The 21,487-nt window shown below is 34.5% G+C and overlaps 5 protein-coding genes across 6 annotated transcripts in view; 2 read left to right on the top strand and 3 right to left on the bottom strand.

The window, feature by feature from the left end:
* Positions 1-21,487, bottom strand: part of LOC127741287 (uncharacterized) — an 83,006-nt gene that overhangs the window by 41,141 nt on the left and 20,378 nt on the right. The gene's annotated exons all lie outside the window — the stretch shown is intronic.
* On the top strand, positions 3,024-7,076 carry LOC107463404 (E3 ubiquitin-protein ligase SINAT5). The gene is given in 3 exon segments (XM_021129953.2): positions 3,024-3,719; positions 6,250-6,709; positions 6,712-7,076. Coding segments are annotated over 3 exon segments (999 nt in total). The 5' UTR covers positions 3,024-3,503; the 3' UTR covers positions 7,035-7,076.
* Positions 8,321-12,933, top strand: LOC107463403 (uncharacterized). The gene is made up of 5 exons (XM_016082193.3): positions 8,321-11,002; positions 11,222-11,835; positions 12,011-12,220; positions 12,345-12,562; positions 12,642-12,933. The coding sequence occupies exons 1-5, from the start codon at positions 8,431-8,433 to the stop codon at positions 12,691-12,693; spliced, it is 3,666 nt and encodes a 1,221-aa protein (XP_015937679.1). The 5' UTR covers positions 8,321-8,430; the 3' UTR covers positions 12,694-12,933.
* LOC107463406 (phosphatidylinositol 4-kinase gamma 4) lies at positions 14,535-17,214 on the bottom strand. Its single transcript, XM_016082196.3, has 2 exons — positions 15,190-17,214; positions 14,535-15,053 (listed from the first exon to the last, which is right to left on the bottom strand). Exons 1-2 carry the CDS (start codon positions 16,588-16,590, stop codon positions 14,667-14,669), a joined length of 1,788 nt encoding a protein of 595 aa, XP_015937682.1. The 5' UTR covers positions 16,591-17,214; the 3' UTR covers positions 14,535-14,666.
* LOC107463408 (protein HIRA) overlaps positions 18,615-21,487 on the bottom strand; it is a gene marked incomplete in the record, with an annotated part of 6,602 nt that continues 3,729 nt past the window's right edge. For both annotated transcript variants that reach the window (XM_016082198.3, XM_021129952.2), the window contains 6 exon segments: positions 18,615-19,497; positions 19,718-19,835; positions 19,974-20,096; positions 20,231-20,471; positions 20,620-20,830; positions 20,975-21,487. In XM_016082198.3, the coding sequence (XP_015937684.1) occupies positions 19,108-19,497; positions 19,718-19,835; positions 19,974-20,096; positions 20,231-20,471; positions 20,620-20,830; positions 20,975-21,487 (1,596 nt within the window).

The raw sequence follows: 21,487 nt of genomic DNA, 5'->3' as shown, positions 1-21,487 counted from the left end.
GCCAACGGATATGCCTGAGACCCAGGTTCCTGAGACCCAGCTCCTGGTCGACTTAAATGAGCCCGCAGACAGCCCGTACGACACTTGGTTTGGGATGGGGGGACGCCACCATCTGCATTTGGAGTTGGGGCACAGGAGGCTCCGTCGGGAGATCGGCGAGCGGCTAGGGTTAGGCGTCCGACTCGATGTGGCACAGGCTCGCACCTACTTGGTCCATTCGGAGGCGATCATGATGGTGACGGTGACCAACAGTAGCATCCGACTCTCTTAATTTCCGACAGTTATCCATGTATGAATTATGACTTATTTATTTTCTGTTAGGGTTAACGACTTGTGACAGTTATATCTGTATTAGTTATGTAGTTATACCTGTATTATTTTTGTATGAGTTACTGCGAATGACGATTATATTTTGTATCAATTCGTGCATTTGGCATCATGGGTTTTAAACCCTAACATATAAACACCACTATACTCATAATCCGCTACAGAGTGTAGCGGATTATGCATAAAAGCCATTTGGTCATAAACTGCTACACCCTGTAGCAGTTTATGAGTAACCCCACCCTCAACGTAATCCGCGATACCCTGTAACGAATTACGTGCAATTAAGTTCCATTGCAAAGTGTAGCAAATTATATATAGTTGCGTTTGTTGCATTTGCGTCTGAAAATTGCCAATATTGTATTTGCGTAAACGTTTTCTTCAATCATTTTATATGTGTAAATTACCTTATGATTAATTTTCATCAACTACTTTAGTCATTTAGTAATTTTTATGACTATACACTAAATAACCACAAGACAATCTGTTTTAAATAAGTCAAGACCATCATAATTATTATCACACTACAAAGTTTACATGACATTTTCAAGACATATCCTATCCTATTTCAATTACTATCTTTTTGTCCTATTTAAAATTGTAACTTATAATTTCTTTTTATCTTAAATACTCTTGTATTAACATATTATACCAAAACATCATAATATTAATAAAAATTAGGGATAACAATCCAATATGAAAAAAAAAACTGACCACTAAACAACTCTAATATTCGTTAAATTTGCAAGAACCACTTTCAAATTGGAAGTAAAAATTCCCATATACAATTTATATAAGTTTGCTAAAAGTATGCGTTTCTCTTTTACTATTACGAAAAAGTAGCTCAAATTTTGAAAATGGAAAATAATTTGTTAATATTAGTTATTTAAAATTTTGGCCACACTGCACTATTATTAACAAAATTTTTTTATCTTTTATGTTTTATTTTTGTGTCTATATATCAACATATAATCATTAATTAAAATAAATTTGATTAATCAATTTAGGACACTTGATCATATTAAGGTTTTAACTATGTCACTTTACGGTTGGAGATATTATTTTAGCATTATTATAACGTCATATTAATACTGTGTTAACGAGTAACGACAATTGAATTAGTAACGAATGGAGATTCATAATTTATAAATTTAGAAAATAATTTGGTCATTTTTAAAAGTTTAGGATTATTTTAATAAGTGATGAGAATTTTAAAGACTAAATTAAGAATTATTTCATTTAAAAAACACATTTTAAAAAATAGAAAAATAAAAGATAAAAACTTTTGTTAAACCTAACACCCCGCATGCATGGAAAAAGTTTTACATAGAGGACCCTTATACAGCTCAAAGAAAAATGAAAATATTATCTATTTATTTATTTATTCCAATAATGATGATGAGATAGTGGCATTATAGGTCCATCATCAATCAAATGAAACATATCGTGCATCCTTTAATGGTTGAGACTTTGAGACCACAACATCTCTCTCTACCTTCACATGGTTTAGAGAGTTATAAATAAAGTACCTAAATTAAAGAACCAACTAGGTTTCATAACAGTAATGTTTGGTCCATATCACCTAATGTTTATTATTGTATGAAGTGATCAATGTAACGAATAGAAAGAAATCTAATTAGTTATTATAATTAATTAAATAATAATAAAAGTTGTACCGAAAAGATTATGTGTATGTATGTAAATGTGTAGTAAATACTTTTGAAGATTAGTATATAATATTTTTTGGCTTATTGTAATAAGTTAGTTTGGTTTAGATTTTGGTTAGGTAATTAATTAATTCATTTAGATTCACCTTCAAATTTTATTATTCTTCCATTGAATACATCTATTTTGTATTGCATGCATCATAGCCTTGACCAATAATGAGGATGGTAAGAATAATAAATTATCAAAGATAGAGGCTTAATTAATCTGTAATTATTTACAAATTATCTTATTCTATATCAATAGTCATTATAAATTTCAACTAAAAATTGTTCTGTTTTTGACATTAGTTTAGTAAATATTAATTAGACACTTCGGTCATGTTTGGAATAATAAAATTTAAGATTTAAATTAATTGAAAGATCACTTTAATTAATTTATATGTTTAAAATATGCTTTTATTTAAAAATGTCCAAAATATATTAAAGTGTTAATCCGTGTCTGAAAAGGCAATGTTAGGGAGACAAAAAAAACCAGCTTGAACTTGCTTTATTTAGCATTTATTAATTATCGCAATAATTAATGAGTAAGTTATGACTGTTTTTGACTGATTTTCTTTGGTTACTAAACATTTCCGTGTCTATAATAATTAAAAAGTAAAACAAATTAATGATAAATCTCTTTCTTAATAATTAAGAATTGAATTTTTTTACTTTGTGGATAAATCTAGTTCAAAAATGTTACCTCTATAATAATAATAATAATTTCACTAACGAACTATAACTCAAATGACATAGTTTTTTATTGTTCGCTTAAAATTGCGAATTTTAGTCTCCTTCCTAACTTAAAAAATAATAATAATAATAATATCCAATACAAAAACAAAAAATCTAGTTATTTAATATTTATAAATCAATTACTTATGCTTCTTCAAGCTTCCAATGATGTATAAAATCATAACTATAAAAATTACTTTCTTTCTTTTTTTTTCCTTTATTTTTGTGACAGAAAAATCTCAGCTTTTCTTACACAAACCCAAAAACTTGGTACACTTTCCACATATTTTTTTCTTCTTCTTACATTGTGTGTTGCATTCTATTCTCTCTCTGACTCTTTCCTTGCACTTCTCTTCTTCTAATCTTCTTCCTCTTCCTCATACTCTATGAAATGCTGAGAAATGTTTGATTCTGATCAAAGGGTTTCTGAGAAGAACAACAACATAGGAAAGAGGGAAAACAAACATCGTATTTGGTCTTGTTTATCTGTGATCAACAAAAATAAAAAATTCTTCCTTTTTGTTTTCTATCTTCAAATTCTCACACCCAATTGAAAACTGAGCTTACATTTTATCCCACACACAAAAAAGCTTCAATTTTTATTTTTTGTATTTTTTGTTTTTTGTTTTTTTTTTGTTTTTCTGATGCATATATGATTGAAAAGAAAGACACCCATTTTTGAAGAATACATAGATTTGAGGGAATTGAGCTTACTAGTGTGTTAGCTTTGGGAGAGGAATGGAATCTGGTGATAGTAATAGTACTGTATCATCATTGATCATGATGGATGATGAAAATGTGCATCATCCACATCACAATCATCATCATCATCAGTATTCTTCTTCAATCAACAAGGTTCATCATAGCAGTGGTGGTGGTCCCACAGCTACAAGTGTTCATGAGCTTCTTGAGTGTCCTGTTTGCACAAATTCAATGTACCCTCCAATCCATCAGGTTTGTTGTTTTTTCCTTCAATCCATTTTGGTTTGATTTTTGGTTTTGTAGCTTCAATTTTGTCATGTGTTTATGCTGACTTAGGTACCCTTTGTTCTTTTGTGGCTGTTAAGGTATAAGGTTGCATTAGAAGTGTTGAATTTGATTTTAGGAATTATAGGTTGGCTTTTGTTTCATGGATCTCATGTTTCCAAAGGAAAAAAGATTTCAGCTTTGAATGATTTGGGTGATGTTGAATCATATGGGGGGTTGTTGAAAACAGGACGTAAGAGACAAGGGTTGTTGATTGATTGATTCAAAGCTTGGTGGCTCAAAAAGTTTTTGACTTTTTCAGGGGTTAGGTTTAGGGTGATGAGTTCAAAATATCAACGCTAAAGAAAGTTGCTGAATTCAAATGTTGGCATTGCATATTAAATTATTAATGGTTCAACTGATGAGCTTGATTCAAAGTTAGGTTTGTTATTTCCTTGAATCAACACTAGTGCTTCCAAGTTCTAACAATTGAGATTTGTGCCTCGTTTGGTTGAAAGTAATATGCATCATGGTTTAGCTTTTGCCCTCTTAGGCCGCATTTGGGGACTGTCCCGGGATAGAAATTCAGACACATTCGGAGAAACTAAGTTGTTTGAAGAAGAAAATAAGTGATATGAGTACAATGGGAGCAAAATTTTTCGGTTTCTACTGTCTCGGTGTCTCTTGTATTTGATGTATTGGAACAGTCGTCAAACGCAGCCTTAGGGTGTAGTGCTATTTGGATAACACTGTTCTGTTGGATGACACAAATTAAGTGGCTTTAATTGCTAGAAAGCATAGTGATAGGGTAAGGTTTGGTGTGATTGCACACACTTATCTCTACATAAAGGTTTGTAAAAGTTAGGGTGAAAATTACAATAATGGATACCTTTATAGACTGCACTTTAAGGGAATAAAGAATTGGGCACATTAACTATAAGGCTAATATACAACTTATGATTATTCCTATGAGGATTGTTGTCTTTAATCAATGCATCTTAATCAATCAAGAACTTTGTTAAATAACTTTATCTTGGTAATGAGAGGAACCTATAAAGTAGTAATCTAAGTAGAATAGGATGGATATTATGCAAGTCACTTTGCAGGGAAGGTTTCTGAATTATGCTATGAATAAATTCATTGATGCTGCTAGATAGGCTACAAGATCTAACATAAATTTCTACACATCAATTATAAGAGTTTGTGTAAGTAGATGAGATATCTGGAGATGTGTAGTTTCTGATTGAGCTTTTCATTTGGGTGGTATAACCTATGGGAGAATTAGGTACATCCATCTCTTGCAAACAGGTACGAGAAGATACTAAATAGTCCTTTTACTATTGGTTACGGGTTATGACCTTAGGGTGTGTTTGGTTGAGAGGTTAAAATGGAGCGGAAATTTTTGTGGATGAGTTTGATATGTAATTTACACTCATCCACGAAAACTTCCACCCCATCCCCCCACACCAAAAACCAAACGTACTCTTAGAGAGTTTACCATAGGATAAGAACATGATCAAATCTTAGTAATTGGCGGTGAAAATTAACTAGAAGATTAATAAAAGGATCATTAGTAGTTACCAAGGTTCAGAATCTAGTGCATGAAGTCCATTCACTTATCTTGGAATTAATTCTTTATTTGTTCTCTTGTTAGTTCTATTTTTTAGGTAGAAACTAGTTCTTCTACTTCATCTACTTTATCTTCACCCATAGCGGTGTTCTTATGTGGTAAATAGTAATAAAATTTTAATTCACAATAATCTTGATGGCAATGCCAAAGAAATTATTGTGTAGTTAGTGTTTGCTGTTTTATTATGTATGATATGGTAAGTAAAAATAAAAAATAAATGTGAAATGTGTGTCAATATATATTTTGTTGCTGTTTTTTATTTTTTTTACTCGTATTAGAACTCCTTCCTCTTTTACTGGGATCAAGAACTTGCTATAACTAACTATAAAAATAATAGCAAGTTATATAAAAATAAAATCACATGTGAAAAAAATAAAAGTAAAACTAAGATTTTATACCACGCATAATGTTAAATACAAATTCAATAATAAAAATAGAGTGGTAAAATGGTAAAAAAAACTGGAAAGAATATATGCAATAGGTGGTTCAGATGGACCATTGTTTTAAAATGGTGGTTGAGGTCAATACTTTCAGCAGATGAATCATTACGTGAAAATGATGATGGAAGGCCAGTACTTCTAGCAGATGGAACCTTGTATGAAAATGGTGGTGGAGGGCCAGTATTTTCAGCAAAAACAAAAAATATTTTTCTACAATGAAAGTAGATCTTTTTATTTTGAAGTCATATATTTTTACTTCTTCAAAAAGCTGTGAATTAACTTTTCGAAAACTTAAAAGCTTTGTTTAAAATGGTGCCAAACACGCGTACTATGACTTTTCATAATTCAAAAGTAATAAAAAAATAGCTTCTGCTACTTGCAAACGGGCTCTTAGACTACCTAGCTTTTGATTCATGATGCCTATTGATTATTCTTATTTGTCGTGCAGTGCCACAATGGACATACCCTTTGTTCAACTTGTAAGACAAGGGTACATAACCGGTGTCCTACTTGTAGACAAGAACTCGGTGACATAAGGTGTTTGGCATTGGAGAAGATTGCGGAATCACTAGAATTGCCTTGCAGATATACCTCTCTTGGCTGTCCTGAGATTTTTCCATATTACAGCAAACTCAAACACGAGTCTCTTTGTAACTTCAGACCTTACAACTGCCCCTATGCCGGATCAGATTGCTCTATTGTCGGGGATATTCCCTACCTTGTTGCTCATTTAAGGGATGATCATAGGGTTGATATGCATTCTGGATGCACTTTTAACCATCGCTATGTCAAGTCTAATCCTATGGAAGTCGAAAACGCTACGTGGATGCTGACTGTAAGCATATAAAGTTTAATATGGAGTTCTAAGTTTGGTAAAAACATCACAATTCTAAAATGTTACTTATGCTTATAAGCTGTTTTGTTGGTTTTAAAATTATGAGCTTAGAATTACTTATTATTTCTGGCGACGAAAGAGATGCACGGAGCTATAGCTACAGCTTGGAAGTAGGAGGAAATGGGCGGAAACTAACCTTCGAGGGAAGTCCTAGAAGCATAAGAGATAGCCACAAGAAAGTTAGAGATAGCCATGACGGCCTCATTGTATACCGAAACATGGCGCTTTTCTTCTCCGGTGGGGACCGGAAAGAGCTGAAGCTGAGAGTAACTGGAAGGATATGGAAAGAACAGCAAAACCCGGAAAGTGGAGTGTGCTTACCAAATCTGTGCAGCTAGATATTTGATATTGAGCATAAACAAAAGCATCTTTCTCTTCAATATTGAGTTAAAAATAGAGGGTGTAGTGTTCTTGCAAATGTTGATAATTTTGGGAAAAAGAAATTCAAGAATGATGAATGGTGATTGAAAATTTCAACTTACAAAATAAGATTTTGTTCCCCTCTCTCTCTTTTCTCCCCCAAAGTTCTAACCATGATTCTTATCAAATCTTTGCTCCTAGGCGTATGATATGCTAAATTCCTTAAAGCTTATATTCTCAAAACACCTCTGCCTATGTGTACATAGCTGGTCCCAAATTCGGGAAAAATAACAAGAGTTGTTAGGTCTACGACAACCAATATAAAAAACGGCGTTGGACAATTATTAAGAAGATGTTCTCAAAAATAGTGTTTAAAGTTCTCAAATAACATGATGTTTGCTGCTTGAACATCAATGTTATAGTTCACACTTCACACACTTTGGTGGTTGTTTGTACCTTATTTTGTGAATCATATTCTAAGGTAGGAGTGCTATACAAAAAACAGAGAGTGTCATGTTATGGGAAAGTCTTTATTTTATTTGTTTTGATGATGGAAGTCATTATTGTAATAGGGAGTTGCATCTAGTTGTTAAGAGTGGTACCAATTTTTCACATTAATGTTTCACAAAATATTACTACCTTAGGAGTGAAAATGACATACAATAGTAACATGGAAAACTCATATCACCGCCAGCAAAAATCTCAAATTATTTATTTGTCTTAACCTTTTAGGCCGGCGCCATCAATTGTAGCACTTATGTGAGCCAACTCTAAATCAGACAATACAACAAATAATAAGAGTAATGATTAATGGAGATATGTATTTGTTATCTTATAAATTTTTTTATTATATTATTTTAAATAAATTTAATTATTGAAATTAATTTGTGTAGGTGGAGTGCTAACTTATCTGCTCCCTTAAGTATTGACTATTGAAATTCAAATTTTGTATTGTATATGTAACAAATTATTAGTCAGCAACTTTTTAAATAGAACTTAAATCTATAAAAAATTAATTTTTGCATGTCAAATTGAAAAAAAATATTATATATTTAATTATTTAATCTATTAATTAATTTTTAAAATATATAAAATATTTTTTAAAAGAAAATGTAAAATAAAGTTTAAAAAAATTTGAGAGAATATGAAATAAACCTTCTGCGAACACGTGTCATTCCAACAAGCACTCCACATCAGTTCTTCATGTGTAGAAGATTTTAGCATCAGCACCATTAGAAAACATTAGCAGAAAGCTAAAACCCCCCAAAGCAAAAAAACCTTGGATCTTTCAAACAAGCTTCATCCAAATCCAACTATGATTTCATCGATTCTTTCTCTGTAGCAGCAGCTGCTGCTGCTTCTCTTCTTTCATCCATGGCCGTTCTCAATGTTTCAACATTTTCAACCTTCTGCAACCCCCAAACCCTCAGCAACACAAAATTCCCATCAAAATACAGCAACAAACCCAGATTTCACAGAATCCCATTATTCTCTCCCCATTTTTTCAGCTCAAAGACTACAAAGTTTCAAACTTTTGCCCAATTTGGACGACCCACCAACCGCCGCAACTATCTCAGGAAGAAGCTCCTCCATGATAACCACCACCGGGTAAGTCCCAATAAGCTTATCACTGATCCACGACCCTCTGAATTCCACGAAAAATCCACTAGTTTCAATAATGGGGTCGAAGATAGTGTTTCTGAGGGCACTAAAGTTGAAAACTTTGAAGTGGAAAAACAACAAAAGTCTAAGTTTTCTTTGGGTGAGTCTGTTATGTTGAATAAGTTAGAGAATTGGGTTGAACAGTATAAGAAGGATTTTGAGTATTGGGGTATAGGTTCTGGCTCTATATTCACTGTTTATGAGGATTCCAATGGTGGTGTCAAAAGGGTAATTGTTGATGAAGATGAGATATTGAGAAGGAACAAGGTTGATAGGGAAGTGATTGATGAATTCCCTGAAGTGATTTATAAGATTTCGAATGCTAAGAACATGGCTAGGGAAATGGAGAAAGGCAATAATGTAATTTCAAGGAATAGCTCTGTGGCTAAGTTTGTTGTTCAAGGGGAGGAGGTGGTGGCAGAGAGTGGTTTTGTCAGTGGTGTTCGTGGTTTTATTGCTCAACCGGGATTGCTTCTGAAGATTTCGCGAGTTGGCGGCCGAGTATTGTGTGTCTTGCTTGTGATGTGGGCAGTGAAGAAGTTGTTTACTGTTGGAGGTGAGGAGGTCGAGTACACGGGAATGGAGAAGGAAATGATGAGGAGGAAGATCAAGGCGAGGAAGGAGAAAGAGGTTTTGGTGAAGGGTGCCATTGAGGTTATTCCCGAGCAGTCGGAGTCACTGACAACGGACATTAAGAAGCCCAAGTTAGATAAGGATCAACTTAAGAACAATATTCTTAAGGCTAAGGCTACTGCTGATAAACCTGCGGTACAAGGTCTATCTGCTAAAGTGACAAGTAAAACTACGCATTTCGACTATAAAGTTCAAGAAATTCAAGAAATGGCTAGGCGGGCACGGAGAATTGAGGCTAGAGAAAAGTCTCAAGTTAGTAAAGATACTGATAGGAATGGTCCTGTGATTGAGGAGTCATCCAATGAGATGGAAGTTGTACAAAAGAATGATGAGAAAGATCAAGATGAAGTTGAAAGAAAAACAACAGATAGTAATGCAATTTTGGAATCAGCATCTGTTGATGACACAGGAGTTATTGATAATTCAGTATCGCATGGGGTAATTCAGGATGAATGCAATGTGCATGCTTCAGATATCCTAGTTCAAGGTGATACAGAGACCAATAAACAGGAACTAGAGTTTACCAATAATAGTGTAAGAGCAAACGATGGAGAAGGCAACCAACAACCCTTGGCTATGCCTATTAATGGCTCATCTGTGACAAATGAAAGCTCTATGGAAAAGAAACCAAGGATCATACGGTCTGTAAAGGAAGCTAGGGAGTATCTTTCAAAGAAACATGACAAACAAGATCCTGATACTGTATCAACAAATTTTGAACATGTGAAAGAGGATTACGATTCTATGCCCTCGAGTAATATTGACTTTAATGGCCAAACATCGGAGATGAATGGAATTGTGTCCAGAACTGATGATTTAAGTGAAATATCAGATTCTAAGTCTTTAACAAATTCTGCTGAAGATTCTGATCATGCGGATAAGGAATTTGGTCCAATGAAAGAAAACCCTGACACCGGTATTGAATCTGGAGGAGACCTTCAAAATTCTGAGACTACCTTAGAAAGTGAAGTTAACGGCACTAGTGCAGATATAACGCTATCTATAAAGGCAGAAAATCAGCTAGAGGAAAACTTAAATGAAGATGAGCTCATGAGCAATCAAACTATAAGTGATTCTTTGAATGAAACATCAGAATCTAAACCTGCCATAAATGCCAGTGAAGATTCTAATCAGAACAATAAGGAATTCAACCTGGCAAAGGATGTCTACAAAGACTTAGGTTTTGAACTTGAAGCAGAAGAACTTCGAAAGTCTGAGATCACTTTAGATCATGAAGTTAATGTTGGTAGCACAGAGAAAAGGGCATCTGCAAAGACAGAAAATTGGCTGGAGAAAAACTTCCATGAAGTTGAGCCCATACTTAAGCAAATTGGAGAAGGGTTTAGAGATAATTACATGGTTGCAAGAGAGAGAGTTGCTCAACCTCTAGGTATTCCCACTGAGATGGAATCACTCGGATTTGAAGATGGTGGAGAACTTGATTGGATGCAAGATGATCATCTTAGGGACATTGTTTTTCGAGTCCGAGATAATGAACTATCTGGACGAGATCCATTTTATTCGATGAATGCTGAAGATAAAGAAGCCTTCTTCAGAGGTCTTGAGAAGAAAGTGGAAATAGAAAATAAAAAACTCTCTCACATCCATGAATGGCTCCATGCAAATATTGAGAATCTTGATTATGGAGCAGGTAGTTGCGTTTTCTCAAAATTATGTGATATAGAGAACTTAATTTCTTGAGATGATTTTGGCAACATTGTTTAGTTGCTTTTGTCATGGACATGATATATTAACATATTCTTGAGTTTCTTATAAGCGTATTCTGTAGGATTAAATTCTTGAGATATATTAGCTATCTTGTTTTAAAAGATTTGAGGTTAATGCTAATTCTTGGTTTTTATTCTTGTAGATGGCATTAGTATATATGATCCACCGGAGAAAATAATTCCCCGTTGGAAAGGACCCCCTGTGGAGAAAGTTCCGGAGTTTCTAAATCAATTCCTAGAACAAAGAAAGACAAATTCCACCCAAAATTTGAACCCTGTGAAGAAGGATGAAAATCTCTCTACAAAAGTATCAGCACATTCATCTTCAAAAGAAAAGGTTGATGGTTCTAAAGCACCAAGTAAGAAGTTGAAAAAACCGAGGACTATTATTGAAGGAAGTGATGGATCTGTGAAAGTTGGCAAAAAGTCAGGGAAGGAATATTGGCAGCACACAAAGAAATGGTCCCAAGGTTTTCTGGATTCTTACAATGCCGAAACAGATCCAGAAGTTAAGGCCACAATGAAGGATATTGGGAAGGATTTGGATCGTTGGATCACCGAGAAAGAAATCGACGAAGCAGCTGACCTGATGAACAGGTTACCTGAGAGGAGCAAGGGTTTCATGGAAAAGAAACTCAACAAACTTAAAAGGGAGATGGAACTGTTTGGACCACAAGCCGTAGTTAGCAAATATCGCGAATATGCAGATGATAAAGAAGAAGATTACTTGTGGTGGTTAGATCTTCCACATGTGCTGGTAAGATATGTATATCTCTTTTATTCTTAGTTCCAATACTTTTACAAATCCTGAAAATAAGAAATAAATATGAATGTTATGTCCTTGAGTTACAGTTTTTGATGGATCAAAATTATTGGAGATTTTCCACTCTATTATTCATTGATGGTGAATTGAGTTGTTTGTTTTCTGTCAGTGCATTGAGATGTACACAATTGATGATGGAGAAGAGAGAGTGGGATTTTATGCATTGGAGATGGCTTCTGATCTTGAATTGGAACCTAAGCCGAACCATGTGATCGCCTTCCAAAATGCGAGTGACTGCAAAAACTTTTGTTACATAGTTCAGGCTCATTTGGATATGCTTGGGAAAGGCAATGCATTCGTCGTTGCACGGCCTCCAAAGGTAACGAATCAAATGTTCTCGCCAGTGTCAATGCTCAATTAGTTATATTTTTGCTTTTGTTAATTTGTTTTGAACCGATCCAAACCAAACTGCAAACACCTCTAACTTTTATCCGGTGCGATAGGATGCTTTCCGAGAAGCTAAAGCGAATGGATTTGGCGTCACGGTCATCAGGAAAGGCGAGCTTCAACTCAACATAGACCAGCCACTAGAAGAAGTGGAGGAACAAATCACTGAGATTGGCAGTAAAATGTATCATGATATGATGATGAAGGAGAGATCTGTGGATATAAACTCAATAATGAAGGGTGTGTTTGGTTTCAGTGACAGTACCACCAAGAGGTAATCAAATGGTACAATTATGATTTATAATCATTAAATTAAAGCATAGATTTATTAATTTCATTCTTACTGTCTGAAGGTTAAAGCGGCGGTTGAAGAAACCAGAAACTGGTGAAGAGTTTAGAGTTTAGGATTTAGGATTATGATTCGCATATGTTCACCATCACCTCCAACTTCAAAATATAATTTATAAAAGGTAATGGTGGCTTTGGCCTTGGCTTGGTTTTTCCTGTTCTTGCCAAGAGATGGTGTAAAATGATTCCATCCATGCTTAATTTTCATGGTGGTATATAGTAGTTTTGTACTTCTTTCCCCTTCTCAGATCAGAATTGCTTTGTAAATAGATTTCTAGGAGAAATACAAGAATATAATAACAATATTTGTGTTAAGAAAAAATAAAGTAATTTAAAATTGTTTAATAAAATATTTTTTGATAGAATTATTTAGACCAATTTTAAAATATATAATAAATAATTTATCATATATATTTTTGTATAAAGTTATTATCTTAATGACTTAAAAAATTCACAAATATATGGATTTATTTTTTGCATCTTGATTTTTTTAACCCAAGAGAAACTATATATATATAATATATATAACACTCAAATAATGATAAAAAAAGAAAATATATATTTTTTAACTTCTAGTCATTTATGAATATACACACAATTTTCAGTTGTTACATTCATAAATTAAGTTTTCAAATTTTATTATTATTATTATTAAAGAATTTTAATGAACGTGTTTTTTTTCTATGTTGTTAAAAATTAACTTTAGCGTTAACATGAAAATTTTATATGGAACTTTAAAAACTTAGGTGTCATTAATTTACTTTAATATATTTTTTATCTTTTATTTTATAAAATAAATTTTATTCAACAAATAAAATATGCAACATTATATGATTTAGATTCTTTATATGAATTAACATTTTGTATAATATAATTTCTTTTATATAATTGAAGAATTTAATGTGAGAAATTATAAAATTAATGATAGGTTGGTTCTATAGATATCATTTACTATNGTAGATAATAGATAGACAATAAATTATGTAACTATTTATCATAATAAATTATAGCTAAATTTTGATTCAATTCTGTATTTTTTTTATTCCCTTAATATTTATAAATAGCAACAACTTTCTTAACATGAAATGAACAAAGAACAATAAAAAGAATGACAACTTACTGTGCAAGAATACTTACTCTTCTTATTTTGTTTTATCAACAATATATCTTTGACCTTTGAATTGAAGCAAATTGCTATTGTTTTTATGAATTGAGTTGAACAATTCATTGCTTCAAAGTCATAATTCTAGACAAAATTGCATAGGTTCAAGCAATCTCTCCCACATATCTTGAGTTGCATTGTCAAGTGTCAACCACTTTACCTAACTGACAGCTGTAATAGTAAAGGTTAATATCTCAAGAAGAGAAATTTTGCATATTAAATTAGCTATTGTTTTTATCATTTAATCATATTCTTCTTGGGTGGCAGAGATTATTATCCATATTAAAATCTTAGAGCCTAAATTTGGGTTTTTTATTTAAATAAATATACCTGAAATGAGTGGAACAAATGAAAAAAAAAAAAAACTTATTATCCTATATATACTTATTTCCTATATTATTCCCCATGGGATTTGTCTCACACAAAACTGGACATGTCCTCCATAAGATTTTAGCTCAAACATTAACACATTTTCCCCCACCCTCTTGTAAATTCATTTTTTTTAATTCAATACCCTATTGCAAACTGGCAACTGACAAATCAAAGACTAATCCATCACAAATTAGAACTCTTTTTAGAGTCTGCACTTAAATAAAACCCTAAATTTGCAAGAACCACAAGCATGCCACTAAAAAAACCCAAGAACTTTGAAACCAAGACCATCTCTAGTCATAAAAAGGTAAAAATATTCCTTCAAAGGAACTCAGAAGTTAAAGAGGGTAAACAAATGAACAACTTGATGAAAGAAATTTGTGAAATATTGGAAACTACTATGATAGAATGAAACAACAATCATTGGAGCTATTAGTTATGTATGTACTAGAGAATACATGTACATAGAAATTAATATACCGAATTTCTACTTTAGTTAAGAAATTGAAGTGCATATCTCATCAAGGTGCTTGTCCATGATGGATGCAACAGCTTCAAGATATGTGGCTTCACTTGTGCCAGGAAGAACAGAATCCAGTGCTTCTTGCACAATCCCTTCAATCACTGATTCCTTGTTCAAGGATTCTCTACACATCAAGTTTCCAATGGCAAATGGGGTCATTCCTCTCTCAACTCCTTTCTTCAGAAGCATGGTTGAGATTCGAAGAACACGGGCGCATTCAACTGGAAGATCCCATCCATGGAACTTCAAAAGGGCAATGTCTTCTTCAGCATCCAGTGAGTTTATATAGTCAATAACCTCCGGCGAGTATGGCTGGCGAGCTTGCGGCCAATACAACCATTCAAAGGTGCAATCCTCAAACTGTTGGAACAAGGAAAAGAAGACTCAAGTTATTATTGGTTATGAATAAGAATAAAACATTATCTTACCCTATATCATCAAGTGCATAGCTTTAATCAAATATGAATAAATCAACAACAATTGGAATGGTGCTTACACTTGTGGGCAAGCAGTATCCATGATCAATTGGAATGAGAACAGCTTGGCCATTTTCAGCATCCTTGCCGATCAAAATATTCCCGGCATGCCTATCAACATTAGCCAGCCTCATGTCCAACACGGAAATCTTATGCACTTCCTTCACAGGGAAAGCACCGGGGCCCATATCCTCACAGCTTCCATTATTCTCAATGAACATTTGCAAGGAGCCGATCTTAGTAGTCACGTCACCCGGATGGTTAAATCCTTCATGCAAGCACTTAACCAAAGCAGTAGGCGGAACCCCAGCGAAGCCCTTTGCATCGCCAAATAACGACCTGTGCCCTGTTATCGGATGGTCCAAAATGTAAGCTGCAACCTCCCTGAACGCTCCTTGGCCAACTCTAGTACCCTTCTTTAAGCCTTCACCATCTAATGACAAAGGTAAACCTCTAGGGTTATTCTCAGCCATTGGCTCTTCATCAATAGGCTTAAAAACAGATACATACTTGTGCCCTGTCGAATCAAGCATGAAATAAGCTCCTCCTGTGCCCTCTGCAGATCTAATTGGACTATTTCCATGATCTAATCCATCATATGTAGAGTTTATCATATTCCAAACCTCAGAATCCAGCTCCACTTTAGGGTTAACAATGATCGGCTCCAAAAGATCATTTGTACCAAGAGTCCTTGGCACAGTTTTCTCATTTGGTTCATGCTCCTTTCCTGCATCTTCTTTACCAGCATCGTATTTCCTCCTATAACCATCCTCATCAGCGTCGAAATGTTTTGCATCATTCAACTCCGTCGCAACAACAGACAACTCGTCGAGTCCTGTACTAACTTCTGCATACTTCAACCTAACAAAAAGATGTATCATCGCATCATTATGTTTGCTGCATATCTCATCTATAATCTTCTCATCCTGAAGCGGCTCCCCATTACACACTACTTCTTGCTGTTCAGGATCAGCGAGCTGTTTCTCCCTCTTCGCAATCTCTTGCTTGACATACCCAACATCCCTGCATCTTTCCACCTGAAAAGTGAACTCCTTGCCACAAGAAGTTTTCACATTGATGGTCTGCAAATCCGAGAGCCGGATCACCAAATGCAAGACATTCCCTTCTGTAATCCCATAGTCCTTGAGGAGCGAATTGCTCCGCGCAAGCTCTCGACCGCCACAAACTAATCTCTGCTTGTTTTTCAGTGAAGGAAGACCTTCATTCCTTTGGATTTTGAGTTTTACCGACTCGATGGTATCGCAGGGCAGCACGCGCATCGGGGTCACAGACCCCGAGAAGGAAAGGTATATGAATATGGACTCTTGGTCCATAGACAAGTGCAGTGGAGTGAACCCATTTGGAGTAAACAGTGACTCCCTTGGCACAGGGCTAAGAATGGTAACACCGGAAGATGACATTTTCAGTTACAAAGGATTATCAAACGGAAAATTTGAAAACCAATTAAGGTTGACAGAGTCTCTGACCTAGAAAGCCTGAAACCCTAACTTCCTAACAATTTTCACAAGTCAGCCATAATTTCTGTGCAATTAGAGCTACCTAAGGTGTGATGATGACACACACCAGACACAAATGACCAAACAAGCTCAAATTGAACCAAAATATGCACAGAAAGATAGAATCTTTTGATTGGAAAAAAGCATACGAAAAAGGGGGAAATGAAACCCTAATTCCCCTAATTCCACATCTTTCCCTCCCTTGAAAGCCAAAGATCAATCAAATTCAATCTCTAAGAAACTTCTTATTCGGATCAAATCACAAATAGATCAGAATAATCAACGGCATAACTCAACAGAGGAAAGAAAGGGCAGAAAGAACAGAAAAGTAATATCTTTCTTACCACCCCCAGAAGCAGAAGCAGAAGAAAGTTCCTAGCTTTAGCACCAGGAAGAAGAAATGGCGTAATGGGGTTCTGTTAATTGAGCCAAATGAAGAGTTTTCAATTCAAGATTGCAGAGAAAACAAAGAACAGGTAAAGGGTTCTTATTTCTTAACATTGACTCGGAAAAATGTGAAAAAACACAAGGAGAGAAAGAAAGAGAGAGAAAAATGGTTTGTTTGTGGAACAAGACAAACGCGTGTAGCCGCCTAGTATAAGTATACGTAGCATTCTACTTCATACTCCGTATAATATACTGTTTTGACGAAAGAAAGAGATAAGTGTTAACCCTGGTTACCGTACACATACACACCTATGTGTATACACGTGTAAAAGGGTTTGATAGAAGGGTACCATTATTTCATTTCTTTTTGGCCTTTTCTTTTGCATAGAAAAGAGCAATATTCTTCGTTATTATGTTCGGAGATACCGTTATGCAAAACCGTGTGCGCTCCTCCTTTTCAGAGCAATAAAGAAAAGGACATTGTAATGGTTTTCTATTTCTAACGTTACAATTGAAATTTGAAACACTGATTAACAAGTGACACCGAGTCACTTGTGTTGTGAGAAATTTCATATTCTTGAAGGAATAATGGAATGTCTAATCTAATGCATTTTATAAAGAATTTTACTGTATTAAAATTCTCCTATTTTACAGTTAGATAATTTAAATTCATTTCCTCTCTCAATACTTCATTTGAATAATCTCAATTTTAGAAGCTAATTGAAGCAGGGAAATTAAAGAATCACCTTCTGAACAAACATTAAATTATGGTGATACTCCTCTCATCTTATGTATGATGTCTCATCTCTTCCTCCTTTGTGCTTTTCCACGGTCAAATTCGTGATAGTGATAGAATAGCATAATCAATTTTGTGAACTTTATTTAGATTTTATTTGACATTAACCAAATTGGACACCAAAATTGCTGCTTTGCATCTTATGATTAGATTTCCACCACGAACAACTCATTTTTACAAAATATTAATCAACTACACTAAAATTTAGTTACCAAATCAGTCATCAATATAAAATTAAAATATAAAATATATATAATAAATAAATTAAATAACAATAAAACAACAAAAAATCTTATCCCGCCATGAGATTAACTACATAAATAAAAAACTTTATTACGCTCTATTATGTATTATATTTATAGTAAATATGTATTTATACATAAATATATTATAACTGATTCAATAATTAATTTTTAATATATATGTAATATTTTTTAATATAAATAAAAGAAAGCTGAAGGATAAGATAGATATTGCAGAATACACAACAATTCCACGGCAACAAGAAATGCATAAAAAGAGGCTCTTAAGATTTCAAATTTATTTATAAAGTTGCTCATATTTTATAAATACTTTTTCCTGTTACTGTTATTTGAATATATAAACTACTTCACCATATACTTTGTATGTCTATGCTATTGTACCTTTTTTATTGAGGATTTCAAAATGTGAAGTGTTAAACTTGCACATATAGTCATATACATTCCTCTGAAAAAAAATAACACTAAAATAATAGTGAGCACCGTTTATTAAAGTATATAATAATTGCTTCCATAAAAAAAATTAATAAATAAATAAAAAACACCATCAGCGGTCACATATTATACAGAGATGGAGTTTACCATAGTTGTTAGACAAAACTAACACCATGGTTCAGATTTACAACATTGACCAGCTCTAATTTTGCCAGCACTTGAAATTGTATAAAGCAAAATAGAAACTAAATATCTTTGCTATCTTTAGAAGAACTGTTGTACTCCAGTTAGTGAAGATGGATCAGCTAGCTTTAGATGAAAGCTCTTATAGTGTACAAATTAGACATAATTTGAGCATCAATAGAAATTGATTCCTATTGGCCAAAATGGAAAAAGGTGTAATGTAATAGATTTGCTTGGAAAATGCAGAAGGGTGTGGATTAAACATTCATTCATTCAGGCCATGTTAGAAAACATACCAAGTAGTTGATACACTACATGGTGAAAGGCTTCCTCCAATTGCATGCACTATCTATGTCCAAGTCAAGAACCGTCTTCCATCGGCTGGGAATCTGGGACAACTTCATCAGCTCCACATGCATCTGGATTTTCTTCATTTCCAAGGGAAGGAGTGGAATCCGTTGGATCTTTTGCTACCTGGGGACTGTCCTTGTTGCAATCTATGGCTTGACATTCACGAGGGTTCGTATCTGATTTTTGCAGAGCATTATTGACTTTATCTGTTGTTAACGAACAACTCTCAATTTGATCGGCTTTTGGCAACGCTGTCTTGAGTAACACCTCTTGATTGGTGTCGGCAATCTCGTATTCCGATAAAAGGTCCATAAATTCATTAAGCAGTCTCTGGACTTTCCTGTTTGAAGCCATTGATGGAAGGATATCCTCCTTAAGAAGTTTGTGTTTCTTCAGTCCCTGCAAATATCCAAATGGAAGATTTCAAGATGATGATAAACAAAATTCATTAACAATCAAACTCACTTAAGCTGATTCATTCACCATATAGCTTCATTTTATGAGAGAAAAACAAACAGGAGGAACAAAATAAAATAGTAATCATAGCAAGCATTCACAATTCTATCTCTCAACTATTTTTCCCCCTGCCTGAAAAAGTAAATAAATAGATTAGACTTACAAGCACAAGAGGATCCCATGCTAAGCTTTTTGAATCTGATAATGTTTCTTCAGCCATCCCTGTTGGAGGTCCAAGGAAACTCTCGCAGACTTCTCGTAATCGAGATTCATCTGCTTCTCTGAAATCATTTTATAACCTTGGTTTAGTCTTCAGGTAGTGTCATTGCATAGAGCACCTCATGGCCCATATATGCAAGAATGAGAATGTTCCAAATCGCATTTGGTTTACATCAAGTAAATGGAGTGTATAAGAATACCTTGCAAGAAAGCGAACATAGGATAATAAACACTGCCGATATTCATTCGGAGATCCCAAAGCCAAAGAAGAAGCCAGTTGAGCTTCCAAATGAGCACGTGTCTGCACTCCGTCATCTGTCAATCTGCATGAAAAATGTTCATGTTTAGAAAGTGTTTCACTAGAACTCGATACTATCGTACACATGGAAAAGTAATTTACAAGCATGAATCAAACACCCTAGAGAAGAAGTCTGCTTTGTTATCAATAAATACATACCTAGTCCAGCCTGGTTTCCGGGCCAAATATTTTCTAACATCAACCTGCAAGGATGCCAGCTCACCACTATGAATTGAACCTAAACTCCAAGAGCTGGCGAAATTTGATGCAGGGAAGCAGTCATCTGCAACCCTTAACCAACACTTGAGACTCATGTCAAATAGAAAAGCATGGCGAGTGGCCAAAACAACGAGAGGAGAACCGGATTTTGATAGTTTTGAAGATATAACTTTGATTGTTCCTGGAAAAGAAAAAATTATAGCAGAAGAATATGAAAAAATTGTCGGAAACTTATGCTTGTCTTTGCATAAGTTGAACAATTAGCACTAATATAATAGTAAGAAACCAAGCATCTCATATATTAAACATATGCAGGCAAGTTATGGTACCTGCATCTTTGGCAGAGGAACTAGGTCCCAAAGCAACAAGAGATGCCAGCGAGTCATTAAGAAGACAGGTTCGGTTAAATAAATCCCATAAGTAAAGGGACCCTTTCCTTGTCACCAGCAACAATTTCCAGCACTCATCACAGTCTATGAATGTTGCTGCAGATCCCATCATCATCGCAGGTATTGCTCGTCTCCCACACTTTGTGTATATCTTTTTTTTGGTAGCATAGGCATCAATTAATATAGAATAGTCAGTGTGACATTCTACAGAAGATGGATACAACACGATACACAATACAGCTGAACACATCTATGGGTATGGAAAATTCTAAATAACAAATAAAATCATGTTTACCTGCAGGCATCCATCTTCACACCCAACTGCCCAAAAATTTGCATTTCCAGCTAGGACAGTGACTTTTCCGGATATCCTATCAGACCACAGTACTTGAGTCCCCTTTGTGCAAGAGATTTCTGTTTCTCTCATTGTGGACGTACTTCCCACCCCTACAATGTCATTCACGGCATGTTCTCTTGGGTGTGCTTCCAAACAAATAGGTGAAGTATCGTCTCCACCTTTCTTATCAAATACCCTGATGGAAAGACTTGCACCAGAAGCAGTCGAGGAACTAGAAGTTGCTGAATTTCCCAACTGCTCAACATTGATGATTCCTTCCCTTCCAGTAGTAGCTGGGACCTTCTCAATCACTAGGCTCTCAGATATTGTGGCCCTAGCAGTAACCCCAGAACGTTCTTTCAAATCTGAATTTCGGCCAAGTGCTCCACTGAAGGTACTACCTCTTATGCCGTCATCATTGGGTAAAACCCCATTAGTACCCTTTCTGTTATCAGAAACCAGGAGGGGAAA

The sequence above is a fragment of the Arachis duranensis genome, chromosome 8 (genome assembly GCF_000817695.3).
Source record: "Arachis duranensis cultivar V14167 chromosome 8, aradu.V14167.gnm2.J7QH, whole genome shotgun sequence".
NCBI lineage: Eukaryota > Viridiplantae > Streptophyta > Magnoliopsida > Fabales > Fabaceae > Arachis > Arachis duranensis.
The sequence above is the reverse complement of the archived record's forward strand: the minus strand, read 5'-3'. Positions and strand labels throughout refer to the sequence as shown.